The 14,581-nt window shown below is 42.0% G+C and overlaps 2 protein-coding genes across 5 annotated transcripts in view; one reads left to right on the top strand and one right to left on the bottom strand.

Annotated features, from left to right (window-relative positions):
- The window catches only part of LOC109401002 (ras-related and estrogen-regulated growth inhibitor), a 321,248-nt gene that overhangs the window by 75,786 nt on the left and 230,881 nt on the right, over positions 1-14,581 (bottom strand). The window lies entirely within an intron of this gene.
- Positions 630-2,915, top strand: LOC134291739 (uncharacterized). Its single transcript, XM_062859869.1, has 3 exons — positions 630-2,141; positions 2,413-2,652; positions 2,718-2,915. The coding sequence occupies exons 1-3, from the start codon at positions 630-632 to the stop codon at positions 2,913-2,915; spliced, it is 1,950 nt and encodes a 649-aa protein (XP_062715853.1).

The following is a 14,581-nucleotide window of genomic DNA, read 5'->3' as shown; positions in this document are numbered from 1 at the left end:
CAAAATTCAAACCCTCTGCCGGAACGATTTCACGTATTTTACACATATAGTAGTTTCTATACGAAATCATCATTACTGCAAAGATTCTGTAATTTTATTGATGTACTACTTTCAGAAAGCTAGTGCGAACTTTTGCCCCACAGCTACTGCGAACTTTTGCCCCACCGTCAAGGTTTTAACAATGTCCCTTTCTGCAAGAAGCACTAGTAGTTTATTGTTTATTTGAGTGCACCTCTTGAACTACTATGGAATAACGATTCTCCGACATCAAGAGATTTTGAGATTCTTCTTCTTCCTGTTACTACAAATTCTTATTCGAAAAGGCCCAAAAAATCTATCAAAACACCTAGAAACACATTTTTTTGCATAGCTCTGCCACACCATAACGAAATCCTTCCAATTTTTGTTGACGAGTAACTGGCCTGATTATGTGTCGAACCCATACAAATTTATTTGGGTTCTTAACTCGTGTTCAGAAAAAGACCCACTGCGAACTTTTGCCCCGTGCGAACTTTTGCCCCGCATTACTCTACCAAACACTTTGGTTCGAGGGCCCGCAGTGGTTGGCTCAAGACCACCAGTTTTGGCCCGACGCAGGCGATCCCCCTAATGCAGAATTGGATTCGGCCATGCTGGAAGAACGACCAACACCTGCATTTCCAGCTCAAGCAGTACCTCCAAGCGAAATCTTCGGCGAACGATCGTCGTTCACAGAACTCGTCCGCATCGTGGCACTGCTGCTTCGATTTCGGCACAACTCGCAAAAATGCAATCGGTCGTCCAGGAACACTGGACCCCTGACGCTCGAGGAGCAGGAACAGGCAACTATCGCTCTAGTTCGCTTGTCCCAGCAGGAATGCTATCCGCAGGAGCTAAAAGAATTGGCCAAAAGGGGAGCTGTCCAAGATTCGTCCAATATCGCTTCGCTGCATCCACAACTTTGTGACGGCGTGATGCGCGTCGGCGGCCGGCTCTCTAAGGCATCGATATCGTCCGATCGCAAGCATCCCTATATTCTACACCACAAGCACCCTCTCGCAACGATGATCGTACGGCACTTCCACTACAAGCTCTTTCACGCCGGTCAGCAGTTGCTGATTTCGGCGGTCCGCGGGAAGTTCTGGCCAGTTCACATCCACAGTTTGGCCAGGAAGGTGATTCACGGATGCATCCCGTGCTTTCGCAGCAAGCCCAAGGTTTTGGACCAGTTGATGGCTGATCTTCCGTCAGCGAGAGTCAACCCTGCACCACCGTTCATGAACGTCGGCGTGGACTACTGCGGTCCATTCCAAGTCAACTACCCCAATCGTCGAGCGAGTCCAGTGAAGTGCTACGTAGCGATTTTTGTCTGCCTAGTAGTGAAGGCCGTCCATCTGGAGCTGGTGATGGACCTAACAACCCAAGCGTTCCTAGCAGCGCTAAAACGGTTCGCAGCTCGTCGTGGCAAGCCCCATTTGATAATGTGCGATAACGCAACGACCTTCGTCGGAGCGAAACGGGAGCTAACCGAGCTGCATCGACTGTTCCACGACCAGAAGTTCCAAGAGATACTCATCAAGGACACCAGTTCCGATGGCATCGAGTTCCGATTCATCCCTCCCCGTACGCCAAACTTCGGTGGTCTCTGGGAGGCGCAAGTCAAGTCATTCAAAGGACACTTCAAGAAGGCTGTTGGAACAAAGGTTTTGAAGGTGGACGAAATGTTGACTGCACTGGCGCAGATCGAAGCGGTCCTCAACTCACGTCCACTAACCCCAATCAGCAGTGATCCCAGCGATTTCGAGGCTCTAACACCAGGGCACTTCCTGGTTCAGCGACCACTAACTGCCATCCCGGAGCCTAATTTGCAGGATCTTCCCACCAATCGCCTGTCGAAGTGGGAGACTGCTCAGCAGGTGTCACAGCAGGTCTGGAGCAGGTGGTCTACACAATACCTCTCGGATCTCCACAACCGCACCAAGTGGACCAAACAGCGGAACAATATTCGTATCGGCACGATGGTCCTACTCAAGGACGAGAACGCCCCTCCTCTGAAGTGGCACTTAGGCAGGGTCGTCAAGGTCTTCGAAGGGTCGGACGGCAACATTCGTGTCGTCACGGTCCGCACTAAAGACGGATGCTTCGATCGAGGAATCTCGAAGGTCTGTCCTCTTCCTATCCGAGACAACGAAGAGAGCCCTCAACTCTCACCCGCATAAGTCACTCGCCGAGTGCACACCGGTGTTACGGCACCATCCAAGTTTTTTTTTTTCAATCGTCTCAAGAGCAATCAAGGTCAAGTTGGTATCGTCTGTGCATGTCTTGTGTACGTCATTTGGTATGGTGAAGGTCTCGGCGCACAGGGCGTCGGCGGTGACCACAGGGTCATTGCAAGATTTAAGCAAATTTCTAATCGTTGCATATCGTTGGTAGCACCACAGCGTTCGCTACCGTCACTCATCCGGAGGAATCCATGGTAACCCCTTCAACAGTCGTCGTCAACCGTTTGGCAGTGAGCTTGGCCAGCTCGCATTGCCGATCAGCGAATCGATGGCACGAAGTTACGAAGTCAAAGAAGAGTGGTCATCCGACCGCAGAAGCACCTACGCCCGGCAGAGACTACCACCCAGGTTTACACTCTACGGAGGATCCTCAGGCGCCGTTCTTGCCTGGGTAGGTAAGTTGTTCCGGTTTCAGAATACTACAATACAGCAAACTACATCCAATCCTTTTTCGAGGAAATCACCAACCAAACCATCACCATACGCACCACCACTACGAAGTACCGCAAGCAGCAAAGAAGGAAGCCAGCCATCAACCGATGGAGTGGCGCAAGGTCGTGCCAGACGATGACCCCGACCGATCCAAAAGGAAGCACCGTGAAGCAGCCCATTGACGTCAATCCGAAGTCCCCGAATCAAGTCAAGCCACCGTAGAAGAAGAAGAAGCCATTCGCGCTGTGCACCCGGCACGGCATCCCTGGAGATAGCCCCACACTAGGAAGCGCACGTGAGCCCGAAGTCAACGTGTATCGGCGCCGGAGGCGCATAGATGAAGTAGTCCATCAGCAGTTCCCCACCGCACGCACCCGCGTGGCGATGTCCCGTCGACAAGGGTCGGCGAAGTTCATCCGTAGCAGCAACAGAAGCAAAGTGAATTCCAAAACATGTTCCAATATTGTTAGATGTAAGCAAGTGAAGATCAGTAGAAGTAGAAATTCGAATGAAATTTGTAATAAGCTCTTGTTTGAAACCCGTCTGGTTTCAAGGCGGCCGGCATGTTCGGTCCGAGATTGTGAACCACTGGTTCTGATCTCTTTAGATCAGTTTCCCCATCTAAGCCGCTCATGAGAAGAGCACTAACTCTCGCTTCTCGAGAGCGACCCCGAAGTCAGGCGAGATAACGTTGTACGAAACCCCAAATAAACTAGTTAGCCCACCAACCATCACTTGTGGTACACGCGTCTTGTTTTCGGTCCGGTCGAGAATAAAGCTCAAGTTTACGTCGTAGTCCGTGTAGTGCAGTGATTTTTTACGAGAAAGGTCGATGATCGAAGGCAGAGGTCAAGGACCTCTGAAGTGACCCGCGTCTGGACGGACATTTAATCTACAGTCCACTAATTAGTCCGTGCCAGAACAAATTCCTTGAGACTTTTTCCGAAACTATCCTTAATATTCTTCGAAAAGTTACTCTGAATATTTTCACATTGATTTATCTGAAAATGATTCCAGAGATTCTTTTCTATGGTTGTCCTCAAAGTAATGGAAGTTCTTTATGAATTTATTTGGGTTATTTGAATTTGTTTTTCGGAGGTTCTTTCAAGTTGTCTTCCATGAAATTTCTCCACGAAATTTCAGAAAATTGCTTCAGCAATTCCTCTAGTAATTTATTTAAGAATTTCAAACGAAAATTTTCAGAACAAATCTTCAGGTATTACTCAAGAAAGTCAGTCAGTTATTGTCCTGGAGATTGTACGAGGAAGAATTCAACCAGAAATTTCTCCAGGAGACATGCAGGATTTTTTACATATGAATCAGAAAATTCCTCCAAAAATTTGTTCAGGAAATTTCTCGAGCAACTGACTGGCATATTTGATTTTTGGACTTGGAAGTTCTGCATTAGATTCCTCCAGGATTGCTTCATGTTTGTTTCAAATGTATCTCATTGAATTCCTCTGAAAAAATCTGAAAATTGTTTCAGGAATTCTTCTAGAAATTTCACCTGGGGTTTCATCGAATCCCATGATTTTTTTTAGGTATCTCTAGAAAGTCTTCTATTAACTCTCTTAGAGATTGGTCAAAGAATTTCAATAAAATTCACCCATAAATTCCTCCAAAAATCATGTGGTAAATTTTTCTCGGAATAAAACAGAAAATTCTCCTAATAATTTCTCGGGAAATTTCTCCAGCAACTGCTTAGATAGGATAGTGAACCACTTGGGTAGCGGCCGGTATTTTGGGCACTCTTCGCTATAACTCAGTCAATTCCAAACCAATTCACTTGAAATAGATACTATTACTATAGAACTAGATACTATACTTATCTCATCGCGTTCCAAAAATTGTGACAATTGGTTCAAAATTGGCTGAATTATAGCAGAAAAGTGCCCAAAATAGGACCCCTGCCGATATGGTTCCACTTCCCCATGTTTTTGCCTTTCTCGTGCACCAAGGTGTACCGAAAGGCTATATGTTCACTCCAAAAACGAAAATTTGATAGAGCCTCCGGAGGGGTCAAGTCTTATATACCAATCGACTCAGCTCGACGAATTGAGGTGATGTCTGTGTGTATGTATGTGTGTGTGTGTATGTGTGTGTGTATGTGTGTGTGTATGTGTACAAAAAAACTCACATCACTTTTTGGCAGTAAACCTCAACCGATTTTAATGACCGACGGTTCATTCGACGCGGAATCTGGTCCCATTGTTTCCTATAGAAAATGGTTCGGATCGGTCCGGCCGTTCCGGAGTTATGGCCATTTAGGTGTTCCGGACCGGTACCCCTGGAAGGGGCCAGACATGAAAATGCAACAAACCCATGCATGCGACCCATCAAACGACGGCATTTGCTATTATCTGATGAATGGTAAGCAGGAAAATAGTCTCAGGCCATATCTGAACCGGAAGTGTTCCGGAACCGGTTCTGGGTGTCCCACCGGAAGTGACCAAATATAAAATTGAAAATAACCCATTCATGCGACACATCAATCACCGGCATTTTCGGTAGCCTGATGAACGGTTTGCAAGAAAATTGTATAAGACCATATCTGAACCGGTTGTGTTTCGGAACCGGTTCCGGATGTCCAGCCGGAAGTGGCCAAATATAAAAGAGAACCAAACCCATGCATGCGACACATCAAACAGCGGCATTTTCGATAACCTGATGAACGTTTAGCAGGAAAACAGTATCAGACCATATCTGAACCGGTAGTGTTCCGGAACCGGTTCCGGGGGTCCCGACGGAAGTGGACAAATATAAAGTGAACCAAACCCATGCATGCGACACATCAAATCACGGCTTTTCCTATAACCTGATGGCCGGTTATAAAGGAAGTAGGCTCAGACCACATTGGGGACTGCCGGTTGTATTCCGGAACCAGTTCCGGGTGTCTCCCCGGAAATGGCATTATATAAAAGTGAACCAAACCCATGCATGCCGCACATCAAACAGCGGCTTTTTCGATAACCTGATGAAAGGTTAGCGATAACCTGATGAAAGACGAAAACAAAATTTCTACGCATATGGTCAAATCTCAACCGTTACGTAGGGTAAGAAATCAAACTTTGAACTAGTCAAATTGTAATCTTAATTTGAACCATTTCGAAATTCATTAAAACGACGTACTTTTAAGGCAAATATTGTCCCGAAAAAGATGTTAAACAGCTTTCCGTAATATAATCTGATAACATAGACTTTAAAATTATTCAAAAAAGCGTTTTTGTCATGGAAAACAGGCAAATGAAAAATCACCCATTTCCCCCCAGAGAAAGCACATTTTCGGTGCACTCGTACAGCTCATGCATTGTATCACACGCAATATGTGAACACGTCAAATGAAAGCTTATTTATCGTAGAATCTACAAACCGAATAATATTACGCATTATTTGTCATAAAATTATCAAATTTAAGTAGGGTGCCTGTACCAGTTATCGCACTACCTAAGAAAAACTATTTCTACAAAAATAAGAAGAAGACCGACGAATGTAAACAATAAGTCAAATGATTGATTTGTTTCAATACTTTACAGGAAAAATATAGAAACGGAGCCAAAACTACTTTTAGTATTTATTACGGCGTGTGCCAATGATAGGAACCCTGTACCAGTTATGGACACATTTGTTAATTTGGGTTCCACTTCGCATTATTTACATGCATTCCTTATGGGAGTTGCCATAACTGGTACACTATGGCGAAATAGGGTGCAAGGAGGCCGAAAAGTTAAGGAAAATGATTTATTTCTACCATAATTTGAGCAAATTGTGAAGTTTGAATGATTGCAATCATCTTTTGTGATCGTGATCTGTTGTTCACGATTTTTTTCTTGTTGATTTGTATCTTTAAAGGTTGAAAATGAACTATGGCGAGTTTGAGGTACTATAGCCATAACTGGTACACCGAGCCTAATTCTTACTTGGAGAATGTTATCTTAAGTTGAACCATTGGTAATCTTAATTTGAACTAGTAAACGGGGGCGAGCTTCCCGTGTTGGCCTGCAGACTGCGCTAGTGGTTGTTTTGTTTACTCTTGGGGGATGAAAAATTCCAAATTTAGTTTCCAAGTTTCTGAAGAGTTTAGAACATTCTTAGTTGAAATTCCACTGCCTAATGAAAAATAGTTATGAGGATTAGCAGATTCATGTGTTTTTCTATTGTTCAGCACGAAATTGGCTGTTGTGGGAGATGCTCGAGCTGCTGCCGCCAGTAGTTCAAATTAAGATTAAAATTGGTTCAAATTATGATTACGATGGTTCAAATTAAGATTAAAATCATTTTTGATGAAAAATCGAATATTTGAATGAAATTCGGTGCAAATACAAACTTTTTATCATTTAACAGAAAGCTTATACCCGTGGCTTTCATGTACATAAGATTTTGCTGTAGTAAATTATTTCCATGTGGAAGAAAAAATCACTTAAAATTTGCACTGCTTCAGAAAGCCGCCATTTGGTTCAAATTTTGATTACCTACCCTAGTAATTGAACTTTATATGTTTTTTGACTTTGCTTGCCTCCAGTCTTGTTAGAGATCACAGTCATTGACACCTTTTCGTCGATATTCTGCTGCCTTTGTCTCCGATATTCGCAACACAAGCAATCACACTACCGTACGAAACAAAAATATCAAATGAATGCACTTGACCACGATTGCGCCTTCGGGAAACGGTTCGGCTTTCGTTATTCTTGTCTTCCTCCACAATGTGTTGGCCATATGTGTGTCGTATTAAAATCAACAAGCAAGAATAAACAAATATTAACATTCATAATCGAAATTGGCTGAAATCCATGCGATACGCTAGAATTAGACAAATGTCATCGTGTCAGGCGACATTGATTTGACCCTCTTTTATATTCATTGATCTTCGTCCTACCACTCGTGTTGTGTGTAACAAGTGCCGAATGTTTACAAGACTGCTTTCCTCAAACTGGCTATAACTTGAAAATGGGCAAGCTTAGCGCAGCTTTACAACCCTCATTCGAAAGATTATTAAATTTTCTACCAAAAAGATCTTTGAATCTATTGGTTTAGTTAAATAACTTAGTTTTCTAAAGCAAATAAGCTCAAAAGTAGTGTATAGTTTTGTAAATTATCTTTGAAAAATGTGTAATGAATTTGAATTTTCTCTTAGGCACCCTGTTCCGTTCTACAATTTGTTCTTTGACATCAAACGTCTAGCTCCTCTCGTGTTCTTGTAATTCCGAATTCAACATTGTATATCAGTTCATGAATTTGCAACTGTAAAGGTAAGTACTTTTTTGCACACTGTGCCACTGGAGCTAGTGCACGCTGGTATATCATTTTGCATCGCGCTCACAGTCTTGATCATATGCCGAACCACTGCACTGCTGCAGTGGTTATGAAATAAAAAGACAACGCCGCCGATGTGCGGTGTAAGAAAATAAAGGTTTGCACTCACGAACCTAACACCCTGCATTAGAGACTATCGGTAGTATTCCGGAACCGGTTTCGGGTGTCCCAACAGAAGTGGCCAAATCTGAAAGTGAACCAAAGCCATGCATGCGACACCTCAAATCACGGCTTTTTAGGTAACATGATGTACAGTAGATAAGGAAAAAGTCTCAGACCATATCAGTGTTCCACGGAACCGATTCCGTCTGTCCCGCCGGAATAATTCAAATGTACATGAAAAAAAGACACGGACACGTTCAATGCTTCCAGTGAGCTTTTCGCTCTTTGAAGGAAGCACGACACTAGACAACGGACTAGCATGCAACGCCCAGTGGCACAGCCGAAAACTTTTCCTGACAGCTGCGGCGGGAATCGAACCCGCGCTCCTCAGCACGATGCGACTAAGAGCTTGGTGACCCTAGCCGCACGACCACGGAGCCGCACATGAGAATCAATACATGTCACATGTCACATGATTTATTCGGTAACCTAATGAACGGTTAGCAAGAAATAGTCTCAGATCAAATTTTGGACAACAGATCCTTTCCGGGAACCGATTTTGGGTGTCTCGTTATAAGTGGTAAAATATAAAACTCAACCGTATTTATGCATGCGACACACTAAATCGCGGCTTTTTCAATAACCAAATTTTAACAGCTAAGCTAAAAGCCTCAGACGCATATTTGGGAGAATCAAATATGGGACTGATATGCGATGATACGCAGTGGGATACTGGTAGGGGGGGGGGAGGCTTTAAGGACTTCGAAAATTCCTAATTTCAGCGTGACATACTTACTTAATGGATGCTCCCCATGCAACACATCAATTCATGGTTTTCTAGGCAACCTGATATCCAATTGACAAGAAAATAGCCATAATATTTGAGACAACCAGTAGTGTCATGGAATCGGTTCCAGGTGCCCGCCGGAAATGGTCAAGCGTAAAATTGAACCGAACTCATACATGCTCCACTCAAATAGTGGAATTATGAAAGAGAACAAAACCAATGTTAGCGATAAATCAAATTGTGGCTTTTCTGATAGCCTGATAAACTTTGGGTAAGATGAAAAGTGAAGAAATGATCTATTTCTTCATATATACAAGAGAACAAAATCGTGACCAAAGCAATCTCATCAAATCACACAATTCCAAGTGCCTGCGGTGTTTATATGATGTAGGATGGATCAACGTGTTATGGGAAAATTATAATTTGATCGCATCAACACTGAAAAGCACTGAATAAAGTTTTTACAATCTCCTTTTGCGTATAAAATTACAGTGCCCAATTTCGGTTCATAAGGAGGTCAAATTTTACATGAATCGTATTAAGCATATAAGTGTCCTTAGGATCAGCTAATGTCGACGTAAAGATTATGAATACATATTCGACGAGAAAGGCACTACCACCACTAGGTGGATTAATCTGGGTTTTTTATAAATGTATCTGAAAATTCACGCAAGCTTTCATTTATAAAAGTTTCTTCTGAAAATTCATCTAAAAACTGTTGTGGGAAAAGCTTTTGAAGTTTCTTTGAATAATACTAAAGGATTTCTTTTGAATATTCCTTTAGAAGTTCATCATAAAATCTCACCAAACGTTCCTAATGCCATTCCTTCTCAATTTTCAGAAATCTCTTCAACATATTCTAGAAATTTCCCAAGAAGTTTACATAGAAATCCTTCTAAAAATTTCTCTGTGAATTCCTCTGGAAATTTCTCCTGATCGAAGAATTCTTCGAAGATCTCTCCGAAATATCCCTCAGAAATTCATCAGGATATTTTTAGTTACTCCTCATGGCATTATTTCATGGATTCTTCCAATAAACCTTCAGAAAATTTCTCCATGATTTCTCTAGATTTTTTCCAGGATATATCTCTAGGTTTTCAGAATACTTCTGAAAATTATTTCTTCTTCATTCTTGGATGCATCTGGAGATTATCCCAGGAATTCCTCAGGAGAGCAACTGACTAGAATATTTAATTATCGTTTCGAGAATTTCCACCTGATTGCCTTGAATTTTTTAATTACATATCTTCCAACCAATTAGGACGGGCTTGGTGGTCTAGTGGCTACCGCTTCTGATTCATATGCAGAAGGTCCTGGGTTCAATCCCTGGCTCCGTCCCTTTCCTCCTACTTTGTATCTTTCTATCTACTTTCTCTCTTACTCTCTGTCTCCTACATATACATCTCATGTATATTCGTATGTTCGTAGCGATCGCTAGAACCAGAAACGGATTTGAAAAAAAAAACCGTTTCCCTTCCTTCCAACTTTCATCACAGCACAGTGTCAATCTATCATATAACGCCTACAAGTTATGCAACCAAGCGGACTGTGCCACTTCATAGTAATCTTCACACAATCTATCGCTTTACGTCTGGCACCTTTGCACCAATGCATGATCCATGTGCCAAAAATAAACATTTCTCACCAACACACCAATACCCGCATGACCTTGTGCAGGCGCAGAGGATTCAACGGCCTGATGTGGGCAAGCGATTGCAATCATCACTTCCCTCCCCTTCCCCATTGGCCTGCAACCTGACGCAGCAGGTGCCTTTGTCGCCGAAAAATACAAGACCACCAACGCTCACACACTGAAGATGCCTGTTAGTCGCAAGCAGCTATCTCATTGGTTCCTTGTGTGAGTGTAGTTGATCAGGCGATACTGGAGTTGCAACTGCGGGCGGTCAATCAAGCTCAAGCTCAAGCTCTGCATATCTTCCAACCAATTAGTTTGCACAGTGGGCCAGGCCATTTAAATATTTATGTCCGGTCATGCTGCAAATATTAATGCTGACAAGAAAATATCAAAAGAAATCTTGATATTTCCAGGATGCTTTTAAATACTGGCTGTGCAAGTACTTTTAGAATTATTTATTGCTTTTTCGATATTCTTTTATTGTGAATTTTCATATTTATTATGGAAACATCGGATTTATTTATGGAAAATTCGAAGTTATTTGGTGGGAAAAATGTTTTTTTTTTAATGCAACAGTTGATTTATTCATTGCATTTTTGACTTTTTTAATTGCTCAAAAATCAATTATATATGGAAATTTTGATTTATTTATGCATTTTTTAATTTATTTATGGAACTTTTGTAATTTATTACTGCTTACACCCCTGTTTCTTCACTGGAACTTTTGGAATTATTTATGAAGAATGATCACTTTCTTATGAGTCGTTTATATTTTAGCCAATAGAAATACATAGAATATAATAGGAAATTCTGCTAAAAATTTCACGGGAAATTTCTCCGCCGATTGCCTAGGATAGAATAGCATTTATTTTTAAAAGATTCTTCTTGAAATTTTTCTAAGAATTGTTGAGGAAATCTCTTCAGAAAATTTCTGAAGGAGTTTCTTATGAATATGAAGGAAATTCTTCGTGGGATTTCCAGAAAGCTTTCCAGGAATTCTTCTGGAGATTATTTCTTGTGGGAATTCCGTAAGAACATCTCTGGATAGAAGTCCGAGGGTTTTTTTAAAAGTCCTTTTAAGTTTTTTTCCATGAAATTCCTCCTGGAAATTTCAGAATATTTCTCCAGGAATTCCTCTAGAATATTATCCACAAATTTCACACGAAATGCTTCAGGAAATTCCTCCATGTATAACTCTTAAAAGTCATCCGGTATTATTCTTGGAGATTATTCGAGAAATTTCTTTGAAATCCACCCATAAATTTCCCCTGGAATTATTCAGGAAATTAGTCCTGGGACTGGGATTCATTAGAAAATTCTGCTGAATTCAAATAATTCCCTAAAACATTCTTCTAGGAATAAGGCTAAAAATGCTTCTTGGAATTCTTCTGTGAGTTTTTCCTAGAACTGTTATGGACATCTTTCAGGTTTTTTTTTTAGATTATATTCGAGTATTTTTTCTGAAAATTTTGTCAGGAAATTTCGCCAGTTATTACTCTAGAAAGTTCTCTGGATAGTATTCAAAGAATTTCTTTAAATTCATCCGGATTTTTTTCAGGAGTCAATTTAAAATTCTTCTAAACATTTCTCAAAAAGTTCTTTTAAAAATCTCGTTTTCTAAAGTTTTATTCAGGATTTTATCTTGCATTTCATAGATTTTTTTATAAACTTTGATTTGGAATGATTCTTATCCCTTTCACTGACACAGAAAGATACTCCGATAAACGGAGGCGCACTTGGAAATTGGATTGAATTTCAGAGCAGCAGTTTTAAATGGTGGGATCGTGCACGTTCCGTTACCGTTCGATGACCAACCCAACCGTTTCCGAAGAAACTAGAGGTGCTTAGCTTGCAACTTGCAAGCATTTAAGTCCAAGTCGGTTTTTCATAATTGAATTATCGAATAACCTTCTTGGCATACATTTAAATCCCTTGAACTTTCAGGCATATAATTTATGAGAACAATACCGGCTGCTCCTAGCTGCAATCGATGGATGGTTAACCATCACCGAAAAGTTCATTTCTAGAAACTAAAATTAATGTCATAATTATAGCTACGAACGACTAAGACGGTCCTTCCAACCTTGAACAAAAAACTTAAAAATTTCATCCACACGACAGCAACTGACGCGAACAAATTAACGTTAGTTGAGAGAGAAAAAAAAGATCCGTACCGTATCGTTGTGATTGATTTCATAGATCCATAGAGCTCTCCTACCCTGCGCTACGCTAGAAGATAATGTTGCAAGGTCAAGGTCTCTCCCGTCGTTGTCATCGCCATCGTCTGTGGTTGAAATTACTCGCAAACAGTTACCATTATCTAACAACTCCGACGTAAATGTACGGTATTCATCACCCTACCACACCGCCATCAGTCATCAGTCGTAGTCGTCCGTTGCGAACTTTGTGGCACCACCGCAATAGCCAGTCCCGGCAGCCCAGTCATCGAAAATTATGGTAGCTGACCACGCGTTTTTGGGGCCGTTCATAAACCACGTAGACTTTTTGGGGGGAGGGGGGGGTCTAGCCAAAGTCTACGCTCCATACAAATTTTAAAATTTTTGTATGGACAAAAGTCTACGAGGGGGGAGGAGGGGGGGGGGGGTCAGAAATGACCAAATTTGGGTCTACGTGGTTTATGAACAGCCCCTTTCGACTCTTTGTGCGCGTACTTCTTCCGAGAGCTCGTTGCGGAGGCCGCAACAACCAGAGGGTAGCACAACAGGAGCGCAGGTTATTGCGAGTGCGGGGCAGCTGTGGTTGTGGAATGCGATCGCGAGGTGCGTGCTTATGACGAAATTGTGATCACTGGAGAAAAAAAACGGTAGAGTTAGGGAGAACTGGGTGGACGTGAAATTATGCGACTCTTTGACCCGAGATTAGAGATTTCGGATTTGGAAATGCTATTGCGAAGTAAGGAACAATGTAGATTTATTCCATAATTTATTTAGCATTACATTACAATCATAATGAAACTGAATCAACAATTATTCGCCACAACACTCGGTTCGTGGCTGCAGTCCTGCGTCCTCGGTCGCGTCCCACACTTGCCAGATCGTTCTGTACCTGGTCCACTCACTTAGCACTGTGTCATCCGGGTCATCACCGTGAGTCGAACCTTTGCTCCTTCACGTTTAATCATCTTGTCGTAGTCTCCGGCAAGATTCGAACAAACGAGACAGATCGCCCTAATGATCTTCCCGGAAAAGCTGTTCTCGTCCATGGTTTTCCACAGCTCTCTGTGGTCGATACTGTCGTACGCCACCTTGTAATCGATGAACAGGTGGTGCGTTGGAACCATGTAATCGCGGCATTTTTGGAGGACTTCCGCACGGTGAAGATTTGGTCCGTTGTCGATAGGAAGTAAGCAGCTGCGCTTTTGCTAAAGTGCCGGTAGTGGCGCTTTTCTGATAAATGTGGTAAACGTGATAACAGTGTAAACAAGCAGAAAAGTTTGCGCTACGGAATCATAGATGGCGCTCGTGTTCCATGTGTTTTTCACATATACAGCGGCGCCGCCTGGCACCTATCCACTCGAAACATCATGCGCAACACGGGTGGAAAATGCCAGTCAGGAAAAAAGAAGTAAACAACTTGAAATTTGTATGGTGATGTAATCAATTCTCTGTTACTGCAATGAATCCAGAAGAAACGCGTAGGTATAATGATTTTGCTTCTAATTTGCAACTTTTTGCCCCAAGGCACAAATCGCTGCGATGCGGAACAAGTGCAAGCCAGCGATTTGTCCATACAAGAAAAATGATTTTACTTTTAATGTGGTGGCGCCATCTCTGAGAGAATCAAGCTTTGATTTCTTGCTATTGGCCGTCAAGGAAGCCGGCTTGATAACTTCCCACAAACATTAGCTTTGAGTGAGTTCATTGGCTTAAGATGAGTTCAGTTCCGATCCCAAGTAACAATTCCATTGCTGGTTGGTTTTGTTTGATTTTTATTAGGGTTTTATCACAGCAATAATTAAAACTCACAGTTTTATGACTGCTTTTATGAAAACCATTGATGAAATGTTTCATAGTATACTTGAAGATATGCATA

The sequence above is a fragment of the Aedes albopictus genome, chromosome 1 (genome assembly GCF_035046485.1).
Source record: "Aedes albopictus strain Foshan chromosome 1, AalbF5, whole genome shotgun sequence".
NCBI classification, from domain to species: Eukaryota; Metazoa; Arthropoda; class Insecta; order Diptera; family Culicidae; genus Aedes; species Aedes albopictus.
Note: the sequence above shows the minus strand (reverse complement) of the source record. Positions and strands in the feature narration are given on the sequence as shown.